Source organism: Chiloscyllium punctatum, chromosome 20 (genome assembly GCF_047496795.1).
Source record: "Chiloscyllium punctatum isolate Juve2018m chromosome 20, sChiPun1.3, whole genome shotgun sequence".
Lineage (NCBI taxonomy): Eukaryota > Metazoa > Chordata > Chondrichthyes > Orectolobiformes > Hemiscylliidae > Chiloscyllium > Chiloscyllium punctatum.
The window spans coordinates 7,850,462-7,875,067 of record NC_092758.1 but is presented as its reverse complement, the minus strand read 5'-3'; the positions used below and the strand labels follow the sequence as shown (position 1 = coordinate 7,875,067).

The 24,606-nt window shown below is 39.2% G+C and overlaps 2 protein-coding genes across 2 annotated transcripts in view; both read left to right on the top strand.

The window, feature by feature from the left end:
* Nucleotides 1–3,000: 3,000 nt before the first annotated feature.
* LOC140492296 (protocadherin alpha-C2-like) lies at nt 3,001–10,964 on the top strand. The gene is made up of 3 exons (XM_072591249.1): nt 3,001–5,481; nt 9,824–10,019; nt 10,873–10,964. The coding sequence occupies exons 1-3, from the start codon at nt 3,001–3,003 to the stop codon at nt 10,962–10,964; spliced, it is 2,769 nt and encodes a 922-aa protein (XP_072447350.1).
* A 3,125-nt stretch (nt 10,965–14,089) lies between these two features.
* Nucleotides 14,090–24,606, top strand: part of LOC140491848 (protocadherin alpha-C2-like) — a 266,315-nt gene continuing 255,798 nt past the window's right edge. The window contains exon 1 of the mRNA XM_072590253.1: nt 14,090–16,707. Within this exon, the coding sequence (XP_072446354.1) occupies nt 14,257–16,707 (2,451 nt within the window). The 5' untranslated portion in view covers nt 14,090–14,256. The remainder of the gene's footprint in view (nt 16,708–24,606) is intronic.

Here is a 24,606-nt window from a genome sequence, read left to right as displayed (position 1 = left end):
TGCTTTTCAACAAAAGTTTATATTTTAATTTGTAGCATTATATGCTGATTCTGTCGAACTGCTTAATACATAACTAGATTCTAATAACTTGATTTTTTAAAAAAAAAACTCTTATTAGGACAGAAACCATGGCCGTGTGTTCTATCAGCCTCAGTCTTCTATCAGGTAAATTGTGCGATTTCATTCATTTACTTTTAAATCTTTATTTTTTACGATGACTCCATTAACAGTAGGGCTTGAATTTCCAGAGAATGGTCCCAGTTATTCGTGACAATGTAATAAACATTATAATAATTTATTAATGAACATTGGTTGTTGCATATGTGTACTTTAAGAAAATGTCTGAAAAACTGATCCAAAAGATACTGGATTGCTATGTTTCTGTTCATCTAACAGGATGGTCGGCATCAGCTTGAATAAAAATTGGCTCAAGACCATAAAAAGACCAGTTGTCTGTAATAGGTGATTTAGTTTGTTCACACTGAAAGCTTGTGGAAGAACATAGATTGGTGAGCAGAATGGGTAACAAAATGCGGATGGACATTCGTACAGAAGAATATCAGGGTTTCTTTTGGCAGCCACCATAGCAAGAGACAGAGTATATGATGAATAGGCAAAGTTCGAAAGACTTTTGTATTGGATAAAATGAATTGCTTTTCAAGTCCATTGATCTTTCAATATACACAATGTTTTGTCGCATTAGCAACAACATCTATGAAATTTTAGACTTCATAGATAGATGTTTTGCATTCGAAAGCAGGGGATTACTGCAAAATGTATGTAAGAAATTTGTTGTGCCACATAAAATGTTCAGAACAAGTTCTCTGACCATGATTAATAGCAGAATTTCTTTTTTCATGGAGATGACAATACTCACAATGAGCCATATGTCATGTTAAGCCGTGGCTCGACATGTTGCTGTGAAAAGGGTGTCAAAGTATTTTGAACACTTCAAAATATTACAGGGAGTAATATTTCATCATGCTACAAATGAACCAATTAGTAATTTATAGAAAACTTTTTTTCCATTGTTTTGGTATGATCTTGTTCTCTTTTGACGCTCCATTGATCTGTCTAATAATCTTGTTATGCACACGAAATTGTTGTACTTTGGATTTTTTGGCCAATCGTCCATCGTTGTTGGCTTTCATATTGTCTCCATCACTCTTGTCTTTCCGCTGTTTAGTATTCACTTGTCTTCTTGTATAAGAGTGAAAGATTTTTTTTCTGCTAGTAGCTTCAGTAAACCTCACTATATTGGAACAGATTATAATTTCCCGTTCTCCAGATTTTTTTCTAATTTGCCCTTTCATTCCCCTCTCCAAATTTTTACTCTCAGTGTCGTCTGTTCTTAGCAGTTTTATAACAACGCTCTTGCTTTACTACATTGCTATGGAAGATGCTGATTCCCTGTTTGAATATAACTTTAAGACTTTCAGTCAAGCTGGTTTATCTTTTACAATTTCTTTCTCCTCATAATATTAATTTGTTTCTCTTCCAACTATTTCGCTCCAGATACTTCCTAACTTTTGAACATACAGTTTTTTTTTCCCCATTATTCAAGCATTGAAGCATTTGTTTTTGTAATCCGCTTTTAAAGTAGCATTTACAATGGTAATTCTTACATGGCACGTATTCAAACCACCAATTCAATGTTGCTCATTTATAAAATATGTGGATATTTCCAGTATTGTGTACAGGCATTCTCACTTAAGTTTGTTTCTTACAAATCACACCCATGTTCAGGTTACAGACCGTCGAGATTAGGACTGTAATCAATTTTATCAAACACAATCAAAATATTTCGTTTCCTCCTGCTCCTTAAATTTTGTGGCACACTAAGGCATCATTGAACTCATAGGTAAATATTCTCTCCAATGCGTCGGCAAAAATTGAGAGAAATATCGAAATAACCACACTAATGAGTTAGGTGTCAGTTATTAAGGTAACGGAATTTCCATTAGACACTAGACAGGTTGGTCATTTTCAAATTATTGCTTCATCCATTTGTATCTCGTACACGAGGATTTATTACATGAACTACAAATAGTCAACAATTTTCTTGTTTATTCTACTCGATAGTCACAATCGCAGGAGCATCATTATCTACGTTTTACGTGAATGTCAAGTAGTTAGACTGGCTGTGCACATATTTTGCAACGAAACTCTTAATATACCCCATCTTTCTAGTTTTATTCAACACTACATAATGATCTCATTCTTTGATCTCTAAACACAAATTTGAAAACCTTCAGAAAGAGTCACTCGACCGGTAAGCTTAACTCTGATTTCGCTCCACAGGTGCTGCCAGACCTGCTGAGCTTTCCTAGCAAGTACTGTTTTTGTTTGTGTTTGTCATCAGCGCTGTTCATACTCCCAACGCTCCATTTTACAACATATTCAATCAGCACTCGATACATGGATTTTTTTGTGTATCATAAGTGATATGAAAAGTTTGCAGATTTTAACTAGATTATATAAAGTACTGTGGGTGTATGAAACAAAGCAAAATTTTGCTGGAGGTTCCATCAAATTTATAACTACGTTGTATCGAATTTTCAAACCAACATTCTCTAAATGGCATGTGGAGTTTGTACATGACAGTGAAAAGATTGTGATAAGTGATTGAAATAGCAATAGATTTTTTAAATTTATTTTTAAAACAAAGTACACAATACAGCAATATGCAGGAACATTGATATTTTCAATTAAGTTTCATATGGATGTAATCTCATGTAGTTATAGGTGAAGACACTTTGTGTCGCTGTCTACCAATGAGGAGGAGAAATGCAGCCAGTGATCCACCACCCAACCGTTCACATCCGGAGGAGGATGCAAACGTAATGCTTGCGTTTATGTGGACCAAATGAGCCATCTCCTCTGCGACTGTTCCAGGTTTCGAAACCAAATCATGAATGACATTATTTATGGGAGAGGTAAATCACAGTATTAATCAGCATTTACTTCTACGCGCTGCGCAGAATTTATACCGCAAAAGAAATGTCGCGATCAGACTGCCATTGGATGTTGAACAAGCCAGCGATACCGTCCATCTTTTTGCTTTGTTTCTGGAATCTAGCTACGGGGCAGCTTCGCTACTCCATTCCTGAAGAGCAAGAGCCCGGTGCTTTAGTAGGAAATATCGCACAAGACTTGGGATTGAATGTGGAGGAACTTACACGCCGTAAATTTAGAATTGTCTCTGATTCGCCAGCGCAAAACCTGAATGTTGATCTAAAGAGCGGACTCTTAATTGTGGAAGGTCGAATAGACAGAGAACAACTCTGTGGACAAAGCTCGACCTGTTTAGTGCCTGTACAGGTCGTAATTGAAAATCCCGTCGAACAATATCGCGTGGATGTCGAAATCCTGGATATAAACGACAATCCGCCTAGATTCCCGGTAAGTGAAATCCGTTTGGAAATTGCTGAATCAGCCATACCTGGAACGCGCTTTCTGTTGCAGAACGCGCACGACTCTGACGTGCAAGCCAATTCCCTTCGCACGTACCAATTGACTCCAAATGATCATTTCAGTTTAGACGTGCAGTTTCGCGGAGAAACAAAATTACCAGAATTAAAACTGGACATGTCTCTAGATAGAGAAGAGCAATCAGAGCACAGCCTATTGCTTACAGCTCTTGACGGCGGATCTCCAATGAGGACAGGTACCACCCATGTAATTATTAATGTCTTGGATATTAATGACAATGCACCAGTTTTCGAACAATCTTTGTATGTTGTCAATCTAACTGAAAACGTGTCTTCGGGGTCTCTGGTGATTAAACTTAATGCGACTGACTTGGATGAAGGGTCCAATGACGACATCGTATATTCTTTCAGTAGTTATAATAAAGAGAGGATCCGTGAACTTTTTAGTATTGATGCTATTTCAGGTGAAATCAGGGTCAGCGGAATGCTGGACTTTGAAGAAGTAAGTACTTACGACATTGATGTGGAAGCTAAGGATAAAAGTTCCTACCCTTTATCCACACACTGTAATGTTCGGGTGAATATCAAAGATCTGAACGATAATGCACCTAATATTACTTTAAATTCCATTGCGAAAGAAGTACGTGAGGATGCTTCGAGAGGAACATTGATAGCTTTAATCAACGTGAAGGACAAGGATTCTCATGAAAATGCTTATGTTGATTGCCGCATATCTCCAAATCTCCCATTTGTTCTTAAATCATCTTTCAAGAATTCTTACATGTTGGTGTTAAATGATCCATTGGACCGGGAACGTGCTTCTGAATATAAAATTGTGGTAACGTGCTACGATCGGGGGAATCCTCCATTGACTTCCAACGCAAATATAGTTGTGCACGTTTCAGATATAAACGACAACGCGCCCAGATTTCTGCAGCCTTCATACACCATTTATGTGATGGAAAACAACGCACCAGGCAATTCAATTGGGGTAGTGAGAGCCTTCGATCCTGACGTAGATGAAAACTCACATCTTTCTTATTCAATTGAGGAGAGTGAAGTAAAGGGGACGCCAATCAGTTCATATGTGTCTATCAATTCTAAAACTGGTGTTATCTATTCACAAAAGAAGTTCGATTACGAACAGCTTAAACATTTTCAGGTCCACATCCAAGCTCAGGACGGTGGAGTTCCATTACTTTCTAGTAATACTACTGCGAACGTGATTATCCTTGATCAGAATGATAACCCTCCGATAATAAAAATGCCCAAGTCAATGAATTATCCTCAAATAGCTGTGCCCCGTTCTGCAGCTCCGCGACACCTGACGGCCAAGATAATTGCTTCTGATGCTGACTCTGGACAGAATGCACGGCTTTTCTATCAGATTGTGCAAGCCACTGATCTCAGTCTATTCACAGTATCACACAATTCAGGCGAAGTTCGCACTGCTCGCCATTTTAAAGACAGCGATGACATTTCACAAAAACTCGTCATACAGGTGAGCGATAGTGGACATCCACCACTCTCTGGCACTGTTACTCTTACGATTTCCGTCGCTGAACAGAGCGCAGAAATTCGCTCAAATTTTGCTGAACCGCATGAGGAATTAGAAAACGTTACCGATTTAGCATTTCATATAGTTATTACTTTGGGAGTACTATCGTTCATACTTCTAGCTATTATTGTTGTCCTCATTGCCCTCATTTGGCCTGTTAACAGACACATTGCATTCTCCAGACGTTGCGTGAGATGCTGCTGGGCCAGTGAATTCGAAACCAAGAATAGATTCCAAGGCTCGAACGTCAACCTGCAAATTGTGCCTGATCCTAAAGTTATTGCGAATGTCCTTGAGGTAGAAGGGAATGGATCCGTTTTAGATGCATATCAATATAAACTTCACTCGGCACCACAGGTTGGCGCATTGGAGTACATGGTTGTCGTACCATTCAGCCCAGGAACGTCTGGAATAAATGCCAGGAATAGTAGACCAACTTTGGCAGAACGTGACATAAGAGCGACTAATGACTGGCTTACGAAAATGAATAAGGTGAGTGCACACATTGAATTATAATACATGCAGCTTACAAATAATGTTTGCTGCACCATACAGCTAATTCACAATTCGAGGTTAAAATAAATGATGATGTAGCACTATATCCCCCATTTTATTTCCCAAATGATATGATTGATTTATTTGCCTATTTAATCCACTTTCATGAAAGGAATTTCAATAAACATGTTCGGAAATAATAGTATTTTGTCAATTCCCAACAGCTGCACATATTTTGAATAATGCAATAACTAAAAGAACAAAGAAAAGTAAACTAAGAAGTAGATTGTATTCACCAATAGCTCTGCGTACTAGGCTCGTTAACTATTGTTTAAGCTGTAGTGATAATAAACATGTAGGAAATAGCTGCGTTTTTCTCCCTTCTGCAAAATTCTGGCAACTGTCCACGGTCAACTATTATAACATATAATACCTGCGAGATCTGGGTAGGACTGATGGAATCTAATATATGGTACTATATTGTATTAAGTTGTATGTTTTTTTTTCTAGAAAACCAGTCATAATCATAAATAACCTCGATACAAACTGGTTAAGTGCTGTGCCTAACAATATATTCGGAAATCAAGCAGAGAAAATAATAGTGTTCTAATCTAACATGCGTTTATTGCTTTTAAAATACACTTCTGATTGTTGGTGTTTATGGTGCTTTGTTCAATTTTTCTGTGCAACCTTTTGAGTTTCCAATCACATTTCCTACCTATCGTTTTGTACAACCGTCTGAATACAGAACGGGATAATTCAATGTGTAGGATGTTAAATTGATAATTACGTGTTTTCTGGTAACTTAGTTGGCTCTGTGTTAGAGTTTTTACTGATTCTTTAATCAAAGGTAGTGGACAATGGACTTTTGTTCTTTCATTATTTCAATGAGTGCCTCCTTCAACTGTAACTGTTTGATTTCCTGTAACACCAAGTTGTTTCTGTTTGCCTTTCTATATTGGCTACATCAGAGATAGCCTGCATTTCAGCCCTTTTTTAAAAAATTTGGATTTCAGAGATTCTAAATTTCAAAATTTGAAAGTAAACCTTTAACTTGAATTTCCCTTTTTTGTGAATGTTGTTTGCGGTGGTAAAGACACTTCCTCGATAACTTCAGCTCATTGGAGAGTTGTGATTTGTTCTTCCGAAGCTCACGAATCAATAGGACCAGAAGGAGGCGATTCAGTCTGCCAAGCCTACCCTGTCATTAAATATGACCACGGCCGATCCAACACATCAGTGCCTCTTCCCAACATTATCACCATAAACCTTGATTGCAATGATATTCAGAAATGCATAAAACTATGATTTAAAACGTTCTCAAATACTACGCTCCCGCTGCCCCCGGACGATAGAATTCTAAAAATTCACAAGCCTCTGATTAAACAAAATGCCGGCCAAATCAGTCTTGAATGGCAACCTACGTAATTCAAAATTGGAGCTGCTTCCAGCGACTTTTTGATAAGGACTCCTAAATCCCTTTATACATTTTCCAAACGCTTAAATATTCAAGAAATAGTACGCATAATGTTTCCTCCTGCCAAAGTAGATAATCTCAGTTTTTTTTAAAATTGTGTATCCATTTGCTATTTTCTTGCCCATTCCATCATTCCTGTCCAAAATCTTCTGAAGCCACTTCAAGACATTCTCGCAATAAGCCTTGCTGCTTAGCTATATATCAAACAACAGTTTTGAAAATTGTATTTAGTCGCCAAGTCCAAATTTTTGAAATATCTGGTCAACAGCTAGGCCTAAGTACTTTTCGACGTAGTAACTCGCAAATTGTCGCTGTAAAAACACAAATGGCTCTATTTATGCCTTTCTCTATTTTCTGTCTGTTGGTGAATCTTCATCTTTAATATTGCCAATGCATTATCTTGTACTTTATTACTGCTAAATAACCTCTTGTGTGGGATCTTCATAAAAGCCTTGTGAAATTAGATGTATGATACACCCATTGACTCCCGTTTACGAGTGTTATGAGTAATATAGTCAAAGAACCCTCTCAAAAATTCGTTAAACATGCTTTCCCATTCGAAAATCCATGCTGATTATTCAGATATTCATTCAAGAAAACCTACTGAACGCCACTAAAAAGCTGCACCTCCTCACCACCCTGATCCAAGCCCCTGGCAGCGAGGGAGTCCCAGTCAAAACAAAGGAAGTTAAAATCCCCCACCACAACAACCCTATTATTCTTCGATATACTGCTGGCTGTTGGGAGGCCGATTGCACACCCCCATCAAAGTGATTGCACCTTTCCTATTCCAGAAATCTGTCCATATGACCTCCGTGGATGAGCCTTCCTAGGCGCCCTCTCTCAATACAGCTGTGATATTTTCGCTAATCAGCAATACAACTCTCCTACCTTTTTTGTGTTCATCTCTATCTAGCCTGAAACCCAGAAATCCCAGAACGGTAAGCTACCAGGCTTCTCCCTCTTTCATCCAAATCCTTATAATAGTTACAACATCATAGCAATATGTACTAATACAGCGGTTAAGTTCATCTGCTTTACCTTCTATATTCATCACGGTTACAAAGTAAACTTGAGATCGCCAGTCTCAATATGTTCAGTAACTTCTCACTCTCTGGCGTTGTCCTTAGTTTTACTAACCTTAATCTCAAACCCCACCTCGGTCACTTGTTAGCCTACTGCTCTGCTCCCCAACCCCTGCAACACTAGTTTAAACACTCCCGAGTGACGCAATCAAACCTCCCTGTCGGATATTGATGTTCTGCAGGAGGAAGTGTTGGGATCTATCCTGTTTGTGCACTGGCAAGGAAAGAATAGTTCTCAAAGCAGTGATAAGGGGAAGTTTCTTTATGTATAAACTTTCACTCAGTTCTCTCTCCGGTGAGGGTAAACATTCTCAAGAGTATCAATTTTGTCAAATTTACTCTTCATCTTTTACGTTTCAGCACAATCAACTCTCATTCTTCTGTATAGCTTGGTTTCCTCTCTGAAGGAAAAGTATATTTCGCAGAGGGAATCGATAAACTTTCATAAGACTCATTCCTGGGTTGATAGGTTTTTCCAATGAGTTGAAACTGAGAAGAATTCACGGAAAGTTTCCACAGTTTAGAAGGATGAAGAGCCATCGAATTGAACCACATTGAATTCTGACAGACCTCGATAGTTTAGAAGCTGGGAGAATGTGTTCTCTGATTGGAGAGCCCAAAACCAGAAGTCATGTCTCCAAATACGAAGTGACAACTTTACAGTTGTGAAGAGGTAGAATGTTTTTCGTTTGAGTGTGTTGGTTCTTTGGAATTCTCCAGAGGGCTAACGGAAACCATAAGATAATACGATATGGGAGCAGAATTGGGCCATTTGACAATTCCTGATGAAGGGCTTTTGCTCGAAACGTCGATTTCGAAGCTACTTGGATGCTGCCTGAACTGCTGTGCTCTTCCAGCACCACTAATCCACAATTAACTTTCCCTGTCATTCAAATATACCTGATACTTTTCTTAACCATATTCTCCTGCCTTCTCCCTCCAACTCCATGCTTGTCAAGAACCTACCTATCTCTGTCTTAAATGGAATCAATGACTTAGGCTCCACAACCTCCTGTGGCAATGAGTTCTACAGATTCAAGCCACTCGCTGGAGAAATTCTTCCTCATCTCAGTTCTAAAGGACTTTCTCTCCATTCTGTTTTTATGCCCTCAGGTCCCAATCTCTCCTGCAAGTGGAAACGTCTTCGCTATCCAGGCATTTCAGTTTTCTGTAAGTTTCAATTAGATCTTGTGTCATCCTTCTAAACTCCATCGAATACACACCTAGAGTCCTCAGCCACGCCACGGACGTTAAGCACTTCCTCCCTGAGATCATCCTTATAAACCTTCTCTGGACCCATTTCAATTGCAGCACATGAACCCTTAGATATGAGGCCCAAAATTGCTCACAGTGTTCCAAATGTCGTCTGAGCAGAGCCTTATACAGCCTCAGCAGTACATCCCTGCTATGGTATTCTGGCCCTCTCTAAATGAATGCTAACATTGCTTTTACCTTCCTGACTGCCAAATGAACCTGACTGTTAAGCTTTGGGGAATCCTGAGCAAGGACTCCAAACTTCCTTAGTCCTTGACGATTCCAGAGCTTTTCCCCATTTAGAAAATCATGTTAACTTCTATTATTTCTACTCTCAAGTTCAAAATTTGACATTTTTCTATATTGTATTTGATCTGATACTTCTTTCTGAAGAAGGGCTCATTCCTGAAGAAGAGCTCATGCCCAAAACGTCGATTCTCCTGCTCCTTGGATGCTGCCTGACCTGCTGCGCTTTTCCAGCAACACATTTTCAGCTCTGATACTTCTGTGTCCATTTTTCTAGCTTGTCCAAGTCTTCTACAGCTTCCCCACTGCCTCAATATTACCTGCTCCCCGCAGCCATCTTCGTGTCAGTGCAAATTTCTCTACAATGCTTCCAGTTTCGTTGCCTAGATTGTGGAAATGTACCATAAACAGGCATGATGCCAGCATTGAAGCCTGCGGAATACCACTAGTCACCGGCTGCCATTCTGAAAAAGGTCTGTTCATCCCACACTCTGCTCTCTGCCTTCTGCCAGTCAGACAATCCTCTGTCTGGAGTCACATGTCGGCCCGACCAGGCAAGTAAGATTTTTCATTGTCTAAATGAAGTTCGTGAACCAGATATCTTGTCGAGAATTGGGCAGAACTTTCTTTGTTTAAACGTCATTATGGTTAGCTTTCGATTCCACATTTTTACATTAGTTGACTTTAGATTCCAGCAGTTTCGATTGCTGTATTTGATCTCGTTTACCTTCGAGTCAAATGACATTAGCACTAGGCTACTATCTTCCCACTTATGCTGTCTTAGCCGACCTTGAAATGTATTTGAGAACAAAATGTTAAAAAGTTGAATATTCCAACTGGTAGACAACTTTAATTTAATGAGAACATTTCCTGCACAGTTACTTCACTTTTCATACTTTATGAATTCCAATTGATAGTACACATTGATGATCAAAATTGCATATCTAGGAACATTGGATCCCTAGGCTCTGACATGACTTTTAGCCAAAGTGTGTACATAGCTTATCCAGTTAAATTTCAGGACGCCAGAGACCCACTGCTTGTTTTTGCTTGCAGATTCGGTAATTTCGATCACTGTAAAAGTCAAAGGAATGTCCTTACTCTGTCGTTTTATTTGAGATGATCATTACCTGCCGATTGTCATGCCCGATAAATTGTTGCTTCTTCGAACCCAAATTTTAAGCGGTGCCCAGTGCATGTTGCGTGCAAGCACGTCCTTGTTTATTTTGCAAATACCGTGTAATCTTGAGTTAATATACCAACCTCTGGTCTTAAATTGAAGTGTCCTTGTGGTCTCTTCAGATCATGCGTCCTTGTGTGTTATAGTGTTGATTGCTAAACCAGCTCGATACGGTTGGGACCAAGAAGAAAAATCGTTGGAGAAATTCATCGGTGTCCAGCAGCACCTGTGGAGATAAAACAGAGTGAACATTTCAAGTCCAGTATCCATTCTTCATCTGAAATGTTGACTCAATTTTCTCTCCTCAAATGCTACCAGACCTGCTGAGTTTCTCCATAAATGTGTTATTGTTTCAGATCTCCAGCGTCTGCAGTTTTTTTTTTTGTTTTGTTTTATTGACATGGTTTGGGCTACGGAACGGCCTTAGTGAACGTTTGCAACAACGTCGTTGAATATTGATAAACTACAACAGCTACAATTAACTTTGCTTCAAACGTACTGCCGTAAGGCAGAGGAGAGATTAATATACGATTACCCTTTAATTCAGTTTTGCTTTGGCTTCCAGATACCACACTTGCCCAAAGGCTGTCGTGTGATCAAACAATTCACTCTCACCTTTACACGCGTTTCTGCTCTTTTGTCCATGTCTGTACCAAGGCTTAATGATTAATGGAAGCACGTAGTTCTGGTCATGGTGAATAGATGCTGCTTTGTAGAACTGCAAGCGATACTTTGCACCACTTTTTTTGATGATTGAGAGAAAGTTGGAGAATTGCTTACAGTCCTACTTTAATTGTTTCTGCACTTTGTGCCCCTGAATATTTACTTCCATTTGTCGGCTAGATGGCAGTGTTGTAGCTGTACTGGAGCAGCCTGATTAGAGATGCAGAGAGTCTTGGAAGCCAAACCTTCTTCACCATAACTGGGACACTAAATCTGTTCAACTATTTCTTAATATCATTGGCTAACATCTGGTATTTGTGATTCTGGAGATCTCAGAAGGAGACCGAGAGGTATTTCTGCCTGCTGCCCCTGGCTGAGTATTGTTAGAAATGCTTCCACTTTGTATTTTGTTCTCACATAAGTAGCTACAGTGCCATTGTTAGTACAGCTATCATAGTATCATATCAATACTGCAAGAATATTATCCAACTCCATTTGTTGTGGGGTTGCTTGACTCTGTCCCGATCATGTTGCTTCTTCTGGTTAGCATGAGTGTTGTTGTTTGTTGTAACTTAAACAAAGTGTTTAATACTTCTTGGCTACGTATGGCACGGCTTCTGGCACGCACTTCTACATCCCTCTTTGAAGCACGGTCAGTCTCCTTGTTCAAAAGCTTTGTCAGAGTTAGATTAATGTTGTCTCCTGGCCGCAGTTCTTTTGCAGTGCCAATCCTTTGTTTGTACTCACCAACAGCACATGGGACGCCGTTTTGAACTGCTCGTTCAGCTCTAGGTCTATTCGACATAATTCAGGTATTAACACAAGGTGATGCACATGACTTCAATGTGATGATTAGACTTTGCCTCCACAAAGACACTGGGCTGATTCTGTACTATGCAAAGTAATACAAGCACTAAACCACAAGCAGGATGGTCTATATATCATATTGACTAGCATATAACATATTTATTAGATAAGAAAATTACGATTTAATATGCATAATTTGTCAGGATATAGAACCATAAGGGATAAAAACAGAAAGTACTGGTAAACTGAGTCGGATAGGTAGCATCAGAAATAACGCTTCGTGTCCAGTTATCCTTCTTTATAGATGGTCACTGGATTCGAAACATTAACTCTGTTTTCTGTTCACAAATGCTGCCAGACCTGCTGAATTTATCCAGACTTGTTTTTAGATTTCCGGCATCAATAGTTCTTTGTTTAATGTTAGACTTGTAATAGATGTCTCCAGCCCGCACTTCTTAAGATTACCGTTGAATGGTTATGATGTAACCAAGTTTAAGTTCTGTTGGGCCTGATTTATTAGGCAGAGAAGGATTAACCAGTAATAAGTCTGAACAGAGGCAAGTCCTTCAGCAACAAGAATTACTTTATTACAAATAATAAGACAGTAGGGCACATGATCATTGAGAAAGTTCCATTAACTAGGTAAATCTATTGTTATTTCTTTAGATGGCTAAATGCGTTACATTAAATGTAGACAGCAAGACAGTGAGGACTGCAGAGCAGGGAGAACGTGGTGCTGGGGAAAAAAACGTAGCAAGTCAGGCAGCATCTGAGGAGCAGGAGAGTCAACGTTTCGGGCAGGAACCTTTATTAGGAATAGTCAACTAACAAAAGAAAAACTGTCTCAGAACTGGCGATCTACTTTCCAGGGTCAGTCTATTTCGCAATTAGTTCTGAGCTTGTAAGTATATGATCATCGAAATGTGAAAGTATTTGCATCCTCTGCACTTGTCTGGGGGAAATTCTTAAATAACCATGACCTTACAAATCAGATTTAACACCAAATAACCATTCACAGATATTGGCAAAAAGAGTAGAGGCAATAGAACAAAAATATGCAAATGAAGACAGATTCACTCCACGAAGCTGATATGGTACTATAATTTTTTAATCCCTTAATCTTGGATATTTTTTTTTCTTTAGTACTGAAATTTTCTATAAGTTTTGAATCAGCTTTTGTTAAACAACGGAGGCAATGTATTAATGGCATTTTCATAACGATGCACAACTGCATCTTGACTCCATTTTATTACCAAAATTGATAATTATTGAAGCTGTCATGTATAGTAGATTCGGTCCTTTAACATTGCTTGCGATCTGGGAAGACAGGTTTGTACACTGTTCATTATCTGACAAGATGTATCAATGTCGTGTCACCAAGGTGAGTGGTTGATTGTTTCCAGGCACTTGAACGTCAAAATTACTTGAACTAAAGTGAAAAACAATATTGAAAGTGTACTCAATAATTGTGCTTAGTCCTGAATTATACTTACGACCATGGTAAATATTCATTGAGATTAAGAATATGCAATTTAGACCTAAGGAATATTTTACCAGGTAAGTATCATGACACTAAATGGAAGTGACAATATAATTTGAATTCTATCGGTAAAGGTACAATGAAAGAACTGCATGTTTGCATTTAATTATTTCTTCTGCTTGCATAAATGTGAGCTTAGTAGGGACTTCGATCCAACAATTTCAAATATAAAACTTATTCTGTACCCTGATGAATAGTAAACAAATTATTATAATTTCAATATTTTCAATGAATTGCTAATATTTTCTCAGTGCAGTAATAGGTCGAGACTCTTTGTGTCGCTGTCTACCAATAAGGAGATGAAATACAGCTAGTGATCTACCACCCATCCCCCAACACCCGGGGGAAAAAAAAGCAGAAGGAATGGTGGTGCCTGTACAAACGAAGGAGCCATCTCCTCAAAAGATCTCTACGCGTTGCAGTTAATTCGTCACTCTGATCGATTTACTTCGAGTAAGATGCAGCACGTTATCCCCCAGAAGAATTTTTAAGGCTTGGAACTGTCATACCAGCAAAAGAAATGGCACAAGCCAGCAATCGCATGTTGCCGATAGCGACCATCTTTCTGCTTTGTGCTTGGAATCTGGTTTCCGGGCAGATTCGTTACTCCATTCCCGAAGAACTGGAACATGGTGCCTTCGTCGGAAACATCGGAAAGGATTTGAATTTGGCAGTGGAGGAACTATCACGCCGTAAATTCAGAATGGTGTCTGCCTCTTCAATACAATATGTGGATGTAAATCGTCGGAGTGGCGTTTTATTTGTTAATGAAAGGATAGACAGGGAGCACCTCTGTGGACAGAGTGCGACGTGTTTATTGTCTCTGGAAGCAGTAGTTGAAAATCCTGTGGAGCAATATCAAGTCGAAATTGAGATTGTCGATATTAATGATAATTCACCGATTTTTCCTAACAGTGAAATTCATCTGGAAATTGCAGAATCAGCGGTTCCTGGAGCGCGTTTTCTCTTGGAGCACGCGCATGATCTTGACGGAGGAAACAATTCTATCCGCACGTACCAGCTCACACCAAATGAACATTTTACTTTAGATGTGCAAAGTCGCGGCAGACGCATACTACCCGAATTAGTGCTGGAGAACTTTCTCGACCGAGAAAAGCAAGCAAAACACCGTTTATTGCTCACAGCGTTTGACGGGGGCTCTGCAGAAAGGACAGGTACCGCGCACATAACTATTACAATCTTTGATATTAATGATAATGCCCCGGTTTTCCGACAGTCGTTATATACTGTTAGTCTCATGGAAAACGTGCCAAAAGGTTCTTTAGTGATTAAACTGAACGCCACTGATTTGGACGAGGGTCCTAATGGTGACGTGGTTTACTCATTTAGTAGTCACAATGAGGAAAGCGCTTCGAAAATGTTTACGATTAATTCAACGTCGGGGGAGATCCAAGTGAAGGGAATACTTGATTTTGAAGAAACAAGTTATTATGAGATTGATGTAGAAGCTAAGGACCGGAGTGTACCACCACTATCTGCTCATTGTAACGTGCGAGTGGAGATCAAAGATGTCAATGATAATCCTCCGGATTTACTTCTTAATTCTATCTCACAGTCAATCAGTGAGGATACTCCCAGTGGAACGCTGGTAGCATTGATCGGTGTAACAGACCGAGATTCCAATAAAAACGGACACACGGATTGTTTTATCTCTCCAAACATCCCTTTTGATCTGAAATCGGCGTTTATAAATTCTTACAGGCTCATCACGAATAAAGTGCTAGACCGGGAAAGTATCCCTCAATATAAAATCACGGTAAAGTGCACAGACCGCGGATCCCCCTCACTCTCCACCAACAAAACAATCGTTGTGCAGATTTCCGATATAAATGACAATGCGCCACGCTTTACACAGCCTTCATACAAAATCTATGTGACAGAAAACAATGCGCCTGGAAGTTCCATTGGATCAGTGACAGCTTTTGATCCTGACATTGGTCAAAATTCTCAGGTTACATACAGAATTGTGGAGAAGCCTCTTCAGCAATTGCCAATGTCTTCATATATCTATATCAATCCGAAAAATGGCACTATATTTTCAAAACATCCATTTGACTACGAACAGTTTAAAAGTTTTCAGATCCACGTTCAAGCTCAAGATGCTGGTTTGCCGTCACTTTCGAGTACTGTTGCTGTGAATGTGATTGTTCTTGACCAAAACGATAACCGTCCTGTTATAATATCCCCTGGATCTAAAACGCATGTCAATTCAAGTGTTCTTCGATCTGCAGACCCAGGATATTTGGTAACGAAGATCATTGCTTCCGATGCAGATTCTGGTCAAAATGGACGACTTTCCTATCAAATTGTGCAATCCAACGATCCAGGTCTTTTCACAATTTCACGTAATTCTGGAGAAGTAAGGAGTGTTCGGCGATTTAAAGATACCGACGCGGAAACGCAAAGGTTAATTGTTCAAGTGAAAGACAATGGATATCCACCTCTCTCGACCACGGCCACTATTATATTGAAAATAGCTGCGGAAAGCACAAACACTCAACCGGATGTCAGTGAACCCCGCAAGGATTTCCAAGGTTCAGAGAGATTAACCTTTTACATCATCATAACTTTGGGAGCAACCTCATTTGTTCTGCTAATGGTTATCATTGTTCTTGTTGTTGCTGTATGCCCTATGGGTGGGAGTTCTGCTCATGGTCGAGGTTGCTCTCTTTCTAATTGTTGTTGCAGCAGAGAATTGGAATATCAGAGTTCGAGTGTCAATCTTCAATATGTACCGGATTCCAATTTAATTCCAAACTTTTTGGAAGTCCATGGTAATGGATCGCTTTCAGAAAACTACCGTTGCAAAATCCGTTCAGCGCCAGAAACAGCTGAATTAGCTTTCACGAGGTTCAGTCCACAAATGCCTAGAACGATTGAAAGGAACGTAATGAATATTTCACCACAGTGTGGAAAGCTGAAGGGTAACTGGTCTGAGAAACCCAATGAGGTGAGCAACTTTTTCACTAGTTAACACCTAAATATTAAAATGCTTATGCAGAATAAGCTAATGGGGTCGACAAGCGCACGGCTAATCTCTACATACAGGAAGAAGATCTGAGTTTCCAACGTTTTCTGCAAAAGCCCAGCGCTTTTGGAAACTAAATGTTTTGTAAAAGGGGCATGAGCAGCTTGTCCCTGTCGCATTACGCATTCTGAATTTCTTGCTTATTTTTTGGATATTGTAATAGTTTCATAAATGCCAGCTAAACCAATGGAATTCATGCAGTAACTTCAGTAACGTACTACTTAGCAAGAAAGCACAAAATCAGGAGAATTGAAGGTTTCTTCCAGTATGTCATGGCATTAAGTAACGGGAACGCTTCTCAGGCAAGTAGTAATTGCCAGCATAACTTCAATGCATAGAGTCACACAGCACGGAAACAGACCCTTCGGTCCAAATATTCCACGCTGACCATGTTCCCAAACTAAACTCATCCTACCTGCTTGCGTTTTGCCCATGACGCTCCAAGCTTTTCCTATTCATGCACTTATCCAAATGTCTTTTAAATGTTGTAACGCTACCTGAAACCACCACTTTCTCTCGCAGTTCATTCCATACACGAACCACACTCTGTTTAATAGAGCTGCCGCTTATCCTTTTTATGTATCTAGCCTCTCACCTTAAAAAAAGTCCCCTAATTTTTCACTCACCCACCTGAGGGAAAAGACTGTCGCTATTCACCTTATCTATGACCTATTATTTTACAAATCTGTCTAAAGTTGCCCCTCAACCTCCAATGCTCCAAGTAAAAATATTCAGAGCCTATCCAAACTATTTTTATGATCCAAACCCTCCAGTCTTGGCAACATCTGGATGCATCTTTTCTGAACCCGCTCCAGCTTAGTGATATCCTTTAACAGGGCGACTAGACCTGCACGCATTACTCCAGAAATTAATTGTAACCTTCCATCTTGCGAGTTCATGTTTTCTTGAGTGATGGTTAACTCTTTGTTAAGTATTGCGTGGCGTAGCTCAGGAGCCCCGTCTGACAACCTTTCGCTTTTGCAGCAGAGGCGGGCAGCGTATTATAAGCTTGCAGAATTCAGTTATCTTTGCTTCCCCTCGGTCCACTTCTTCGTCAACTGAAATTAGTGTTTTGACTCTTAACGTACGACTGTCGATTTCAGGGGCTTAAATAAGTCAGGTGGCTTCTAAAGCGCGGTTTCGCCATTCGTAAGATAATAGCTGATTTTATTATTTGACTGTCTCACCAAACCCAATAACATTTCACCCCCTCACTGACTAAGAATCCACTTATCTCTACGTCATTTCTTTTCAAATGTGTCGTGTTTTGAAGAGTGCAACGTTTATAATTAATGGTAGGGCCTTAGGTAGTGTTGTAAAACAGAGAGAGACCTTGGGGTTCAGGTACATAATTAGTTCAACTTTGGGGTCGTAATCTGTGAGGGTGGTCAAAAAGGCGTCGTGTTGAGGACATGACAGGACATTGGTGAGGCCTCTTCTGGAGTCGACCAAGTATGGAAAGGATAGCATTTAGCTGGAGAGAGTTCAGAAGAGATTTACCTGGATGTCGCCAGATATGGAAAGTTTGTGTAATAAAGAAAAGTTAGATAGGCTAGGGATTTCTTCTCTGAAGTATAGAAGGTAGAGAGCTGACCATAAAGAAGTTCATAAAATCATGAGGGGAAGAGATAGGATTAATGGTTGGTGCATTATCCCTAAATAGTGGATTTTAAGAGTAGGGGCACATTTTTAAGGTAAGAGGAAAGAGATTTTAACAAGATATGAGGGTTTTGTTTTTGCACAGAGAGTGGTTAGCATGTGGAGCAAACTTCCTGAGGAAGTGGAGGATGTGGGCAAAATTACAACTTTCATAAGACATTTGGATAATTATATGAATAGGAAAGATTTGAAGGTTATAGACCAGGAGCAGGCAGGTGAGATTAGTCTCGTTTGGGATTATCATGTTCGGCATGGTCTGGTTGGACAGAAGCGTCAATTCCCACGCTGTATGACTCTGTGATTTTATAAGTACCTATGACTACACGGGAGAGAGAAAAAAAAACTTCTCAGCGTCATCTGAAATGCATATCCCTTTACTCACTGACCCCTATATTTAGATTCTCCCACAGAAGAGGCATTGTCCCCATTTCCACAAGCCAAGACCTATCAGGATCGCATATCAACTCACCTCTGAATCTTTGAAACATTCTGGGCTGCAGGTGTAATCTGTCCTCGTAAGACAACCCAACAATTCTAGCTCTTAGTTAGCATACATTCTTTGAATCGATTCCAACCATTTACATAGCATTCCTTAAATAAGGAAATCGATATTTTATTTGGTTTTCTCGATAGGGTCTCATCAATTCCCTGTATCACTCAACCTCTCCACTTTCTACCAAGTCTCCTACAATAAGGAATAGCACTTTACTCCTTTCACCAATTGCCTGTGGCACCTGCAAACTAATCTTCTTGCAACATTGAGGTCAATTTACATCTCTGTGTTCTGCGATCACTCATCAATTAGAGAATGTCCTCTTTTCTTCTTCCTCTTGAAATGAACAATTTTAAATTTCTCCCAATATACTCAATTTGTTAGATCTTTGCAACTCATGTAATTCCATTGCAGCCTGCTTTATCTGATTGACAAAGTACTTTCCCATGTAACATTGCGCGATCAGGCTTTCTTACCTATTATTGTGTCATCACTCATTTCTATTCCAAAACCTTTCCACCAAGTCAACCTCCAATGGTCATGACCTTGGACCAGTAATTTCAAAATCGTCAGTGTCAATGCTTGTCATTTTCATAGCATGCTTGTTGCAATGTGAGTATGTGAGAAAACTGAGGCAGCCATGAGTCGAGACTTAGATAACCAAATGCAAAATCATCCATTCAATTAACTAGGCATTATTTTAACAACAGGTATTAGCTGAATTAGTTATTATGCTCCAGGATCTCTGGGTTTGTGCCTTAGTGACGCGAAGCAGTGTCAAATAAACGAGTGAGATAGTGAAGACAATACATTTTCAATATTTTCTTCAACGTGTCAGATGCTCTGCATGTCTCAGTAAAGAAGCAGCCAAGCTCGACTCACAATTTGTTTTCTCAGTCAGGTTGTTGTTCCATAATTTCTTAACCAACTTGGAACTATCTGCCACTATTCTGATTAATGTGTTGATTTCGGCGCTGTGTGACATATGATTATTGGATTTTGAGTCCAGATATGTAAAGCTATCAATGATCTCCACCATCACACAGTCAATGGCCTTAGATATTGTTATGGCAAGGTCTTCGATCAAACCATTGTGTTCCTAAAGTTGAAGCCAAAACAATAATGCAATAGCATATGCCATTTAAAGCTGAATGTGTTCCTTGATAAAGAGTACTGATGTTGCATGGCCAGCATAGAGAAACTCTGAATTGGTACTCTCTATCATGGATTTCACTTAAACAAAGCTGAAAAAAAATTCCATCAGTTCTACTATACAAACAGATATTGTCAGAAGGTGACTGAAGTCATTCGGCAGTAGCAATGAGAATAAGCATAAGAATATCAGTGCTAAAATACAACCATGTTTGACACTATTATGGACCTCAGCTGGTTCTGATATTGCTCAATCATTGTTGTCTTATCCATTGCAAGATTCTGAAGAGAGGGGTGATATTGAACAGCCTCAGTGACAGCCAATTTTCTTCACCAGCTTGTATAACCTACTTCTATTCACATTTTCAGATGCCTGGTGAGACTAAGGAAGGCAATGCATTGTGGGTTCCTACTTTTTATGACATATCCTTTTATCCTTTTATCTACTACAATGAGAACATCTTCAGCTCTTCTATTTTTAAATCTATAGTGGTTTGAGGTAGATGTCTTCAGCTCAAGATTTTCAGGTTAAGGAGGACAGCTTAAAAAACATTTCTTCACATTCTTGAGCTCAGTCTTGTTTTAATCGCTACTTCTTTACAGTGTTGCAATCTTTGCATTACACACACTTCGTGGCATTACAATACCTCTCCATTCGAGACAGTTATTGAGCATACTGCAGAATAGCAACCATTTCGTGCTTGGTGATTTCAAGTGGCATTTTTATTGGAGCATTCAATGCATTTAGTTACTTTTGGGAATGATTATTATTTAATAAATCAATCACACTTCTCAGTATTACAACAGCATTTGTAGGTCACCATGAACTCCGTTTCTGACATTCAATTTGACAGTTTTCACTCTGTAATTGTTTCTGACTTTCAAGCTGCTTTCGGAGAATCAAGTAGAATCGTATATTCTCAGTGGTGACTACTTTTACATCGTATGTTAGGTTTCTCTCATTTCTGTTGGAAAGGGATTTGTACCAAAAATGTAATGTATTTGAACTTTCAATATGTAAAAATTCCGTTAGCGTATCTTTCATAATAAGCAATCATTCTTGCAGTTATTCATGTCTATTTATCACGATTAAGTCCTCTCTCTCTCTCTCTCTCTCTCTCTCTATATATATATATATATATATACATATATAATATATATATCTGCAGTGCATTGCATGCAACATCAAGCATAAATGAAAATGACGTGTTGCCTGTGCACAAAAGGGCAACCAAGTTTTTTTTCTCAATATTAGTTAGGGTTGCCAGCAGTTTTCTTGAAATAAACAATGTATGCAAAATAAACAGTCATCTTACGCGATGGGGTTCAGACAAAAGTCAGGTGTTTAATTAAATATTGTTACTTTACCTTGCATAAATGTAGGTTCACCAACATTCAAGAAAAGTGACATAATCAGAGCAAATTATTTCTTCCTGATTGGCAATCAGCTATAAGCTTCAGCATTCACTCATTTCACCACTGACACACAGTGACAACAGCTTGTGCCATATATAAACAACTAACCAAAGATCTCGCGAAAGTACCTTCCAAACATACAACATCTGCCATGTCTTTAGACGAAGCCAGCAGATGCATGGCATCACCATGACTTGCAAGTTATCCTCCAGCATTTGCAGCACAATGACTCACAAATATGTCACTGTCCATTCTCTGTTAGTGAGTTAAAGCACTGTAAATTGAATTCTACAAGCACACGAGTTAATCCATTCACTCCAAGGATTCCAGTCTACCAAGGCGAATGCTCACCCACAACTTCTTAATGGTAGTTAGGGACTGGAAAAAAATGCCCATCAAATTACCTGCCAGCAATGCCCAAATTTCTTTTTATTTTCAAAAAAGAAGCAAAATCACACAATGCAAGGTTAAATATCTCAATAGTTTGGTCAACATCCAAAATTCAAGATTCGTGTCAGTGATATTTCATATTAGAACTTTCAGCAATAAAGATTTCGTCAGGAATAAAAGCAAGGATGGAAGGAAGGGAAATAATTAAATGAAACTATGAGATAACATGGAAATCGGAAAACAAATGGTGCAAGGCAAAGGGGCCACTAGAAAACTCAAATGTGCTCTCAAAGTAGGCAGAATTTGCAACGTTGTAGGCAGTAGCAATATTGTGTTCCTGCAAACTGAAGCCCAGGTAATAATCTGAAATTTCTGAACTCAGCATTAATTTCAGACATGTGTCTAGGATCTAACAATAAGTTACGATTGTCTTCCCTCAGTTTCTGTTAAGATTCATTGGAGAAAATGCAACACAACAAATTCGGAGAGATCGAAGTGAGCTTGAGAATGAAATTGTAGAAACCAAAAGTTCAAGGACAGAGTTATGAGTTGAAGAGAAGTGTTTCAGGAAGTGATCATATGATCTTTTCTAAATAAAACTGTATGGGAAATATTTTGTATGGAGATCAACAGAGTCGAGGGAAAATGCATCCAAGTCTGGATTTAAGCAGCGGAGAGGATGTCAACTTAATTTCAAGAAGGAGAACGAAGAATGGCGGTTAAGTGTAATGACTTCAACAGGCAAGAGCTGTTTAGTAGCATTCAGAAAGGGTTGGTGCTGCGCCTACATTGGAGAGGCCTCTTCTACAGTAAAGTGCCCAGTTCTAGTCGCCCAGTTATACAAAGGTTATCATTAAACTGGAGTGGGTTCAGAAGAGATTTACCAGGACGTTGCCGGGTATGTAAGGTTTGAGTTATAAAATAAGGTTGGGACTTATTTCACTGGAGCACAGAAGGTTGAGAGGTGACCTGATACAAGTTTATAAAATCATGAGGGATATAGATAGGGTTAATAATATTGTCTTAGAGGATGGGGGATTTCAGGACTAGAGGATCACGTTTTTTTTAAGTGATAAGAGTGAGAGATCTATAAAAGAGGTGCATTGTTTTCTACACGGGGGGGGGGGTGGGGTGGTTCACATGTGGAATGAAGTGGTGGGTGTCAGTACAATTACGATGTTTAAAAGACATTTGGATAAGTATATAAATAGGAGAGGTTTGGGAGGATATAGGCAAAGAGAAGGCAGCTGGGATTTGTTTAGTTTCGGATTATGTTGGACATGGACTTGTTGGACCAAATGGTCTGTTTCCATGCTGTATGACTTTATGACACAGTGACTATATGATTTCATCATCGAAAGTTGGGATACAGTTTCAAAGTTGAAGACGATTTCAAGTTGTGGCCGTGACCAATATAAAGAAATACTCGAATAACTGCAAAGGCACATTACTGAAATAGAGGAAAATACTAATACACTTCCAGAATTGTGTCTAATTAGCAAAACAATTGTATGTCAGTTAAATGTGAGGTGATACATTTTTGGAAAACTCTGGAAAGCAAATTATCACTGAATGTCTAAGTCGAGTGGAGGAGCAGATATCCCAGGGTACAGACACAAATATGCAAATATTTCAATACACGGGAAAAGTAGCAGAATGTGCTAATTTAGCGACTACATATGTAACCAAAATATGAACAGTCTCAGCTTTCTTTCTCTGAATTTTCTATATTTTTGCACTGGATGTGGGCACCCAGGGGGCCAGCATTTACTTTCCATTATTCATTATATTTAAGGAAATGGCTATAAGGTCATAGTCATACAGCACTGAAGCAGGCCCATAGGCACATCTCACCTATACTAAGCAAGTTTCCTAAACAGGTCCAATCCCATTTGCCTGCACCAATCTTCTTGGTTACCTCTTCAAATAACTCAATCAGGTTTGTGATAAACGATTTCTAACATACAAAGCCATGCTAACTGTTTCTAATCACTCCTCCCCTTTCCAAGCGCAAGTAGATCTTGTCTCTCAGAATCCCTCCAACAACTTATCCACCACTGATGTTAGGCTCATCCACCTGTACTTCCCTTGCTTTACGTTGCAGCCTTTCTTAAACAATGGCACATCATTAGGCACTGTCCCAGTCTTCCAACACCTCATCTGTTGTGTCGATGATAAAAATATCTTTACCAGGAGTCCTGTACTTTCTTCCTGACCTCCCACCGTTTTCTGGGCTAGATCGCCGAGATGTATCCACCTTAATGCATTTTTAGACCTCCAGCATCTCCTCTTCTATGATGTGGACTCCTTTCAAGACATCACTCTTTATTTCTCCGGATCCAATAGCTTGCATGACATTCTCCACGGTAAATACTGATGAGAAACATTTGTTTAGGATCTCTTCCATCTCCTGTCGCTTCTTACATAGAGGACATTATTGATTCCGAAGTATTCCGAAGTGTTACTAAGTAGCAAGACCCAGGATTTTCCCCAGAACAGGTAAGAATTTCGAAAAAAAAAGTGCAGACTGATTTATGAGGTCAAAGAAATGAATGATTAAAATAGTGAATGAGCTATAAAACGAACGGACTGATGGTATCGTGTTAGAACTGAATTTTCCCAGAAAAGTGAGTCCAGTTAACCACACTAATAGCGTCTGCTTCATAGATACTGAAAGACCTAATGAAAGACAAACACACAATAACACGCAA

Excerpts from the sequence above, each read along its gene's own strand:
- LOC140492296 (XM_072591249.1), top strand. The coding sequence starts at position 3,001 with ATGTCGCGATCAGACTGCCATTGGATGTTGAACAAGCCAGCGATACCG. Across the intron at positions 5,482-9,823 it reads GGCTTACGAAAATGAATAAG|CTTGTCCAAGTCTTCTACAG; the intron begins GTGAGTGCACAC and ends CCATTTTTCTAG. Across the intron at positions 10,020-10,872 it reads CGGCTGCCATTCTGAAAAAG|TGTTGATTGCTAAACCAGCT; the intron begins GTCTGTTCATCC and ends TGTGTGTTATAG.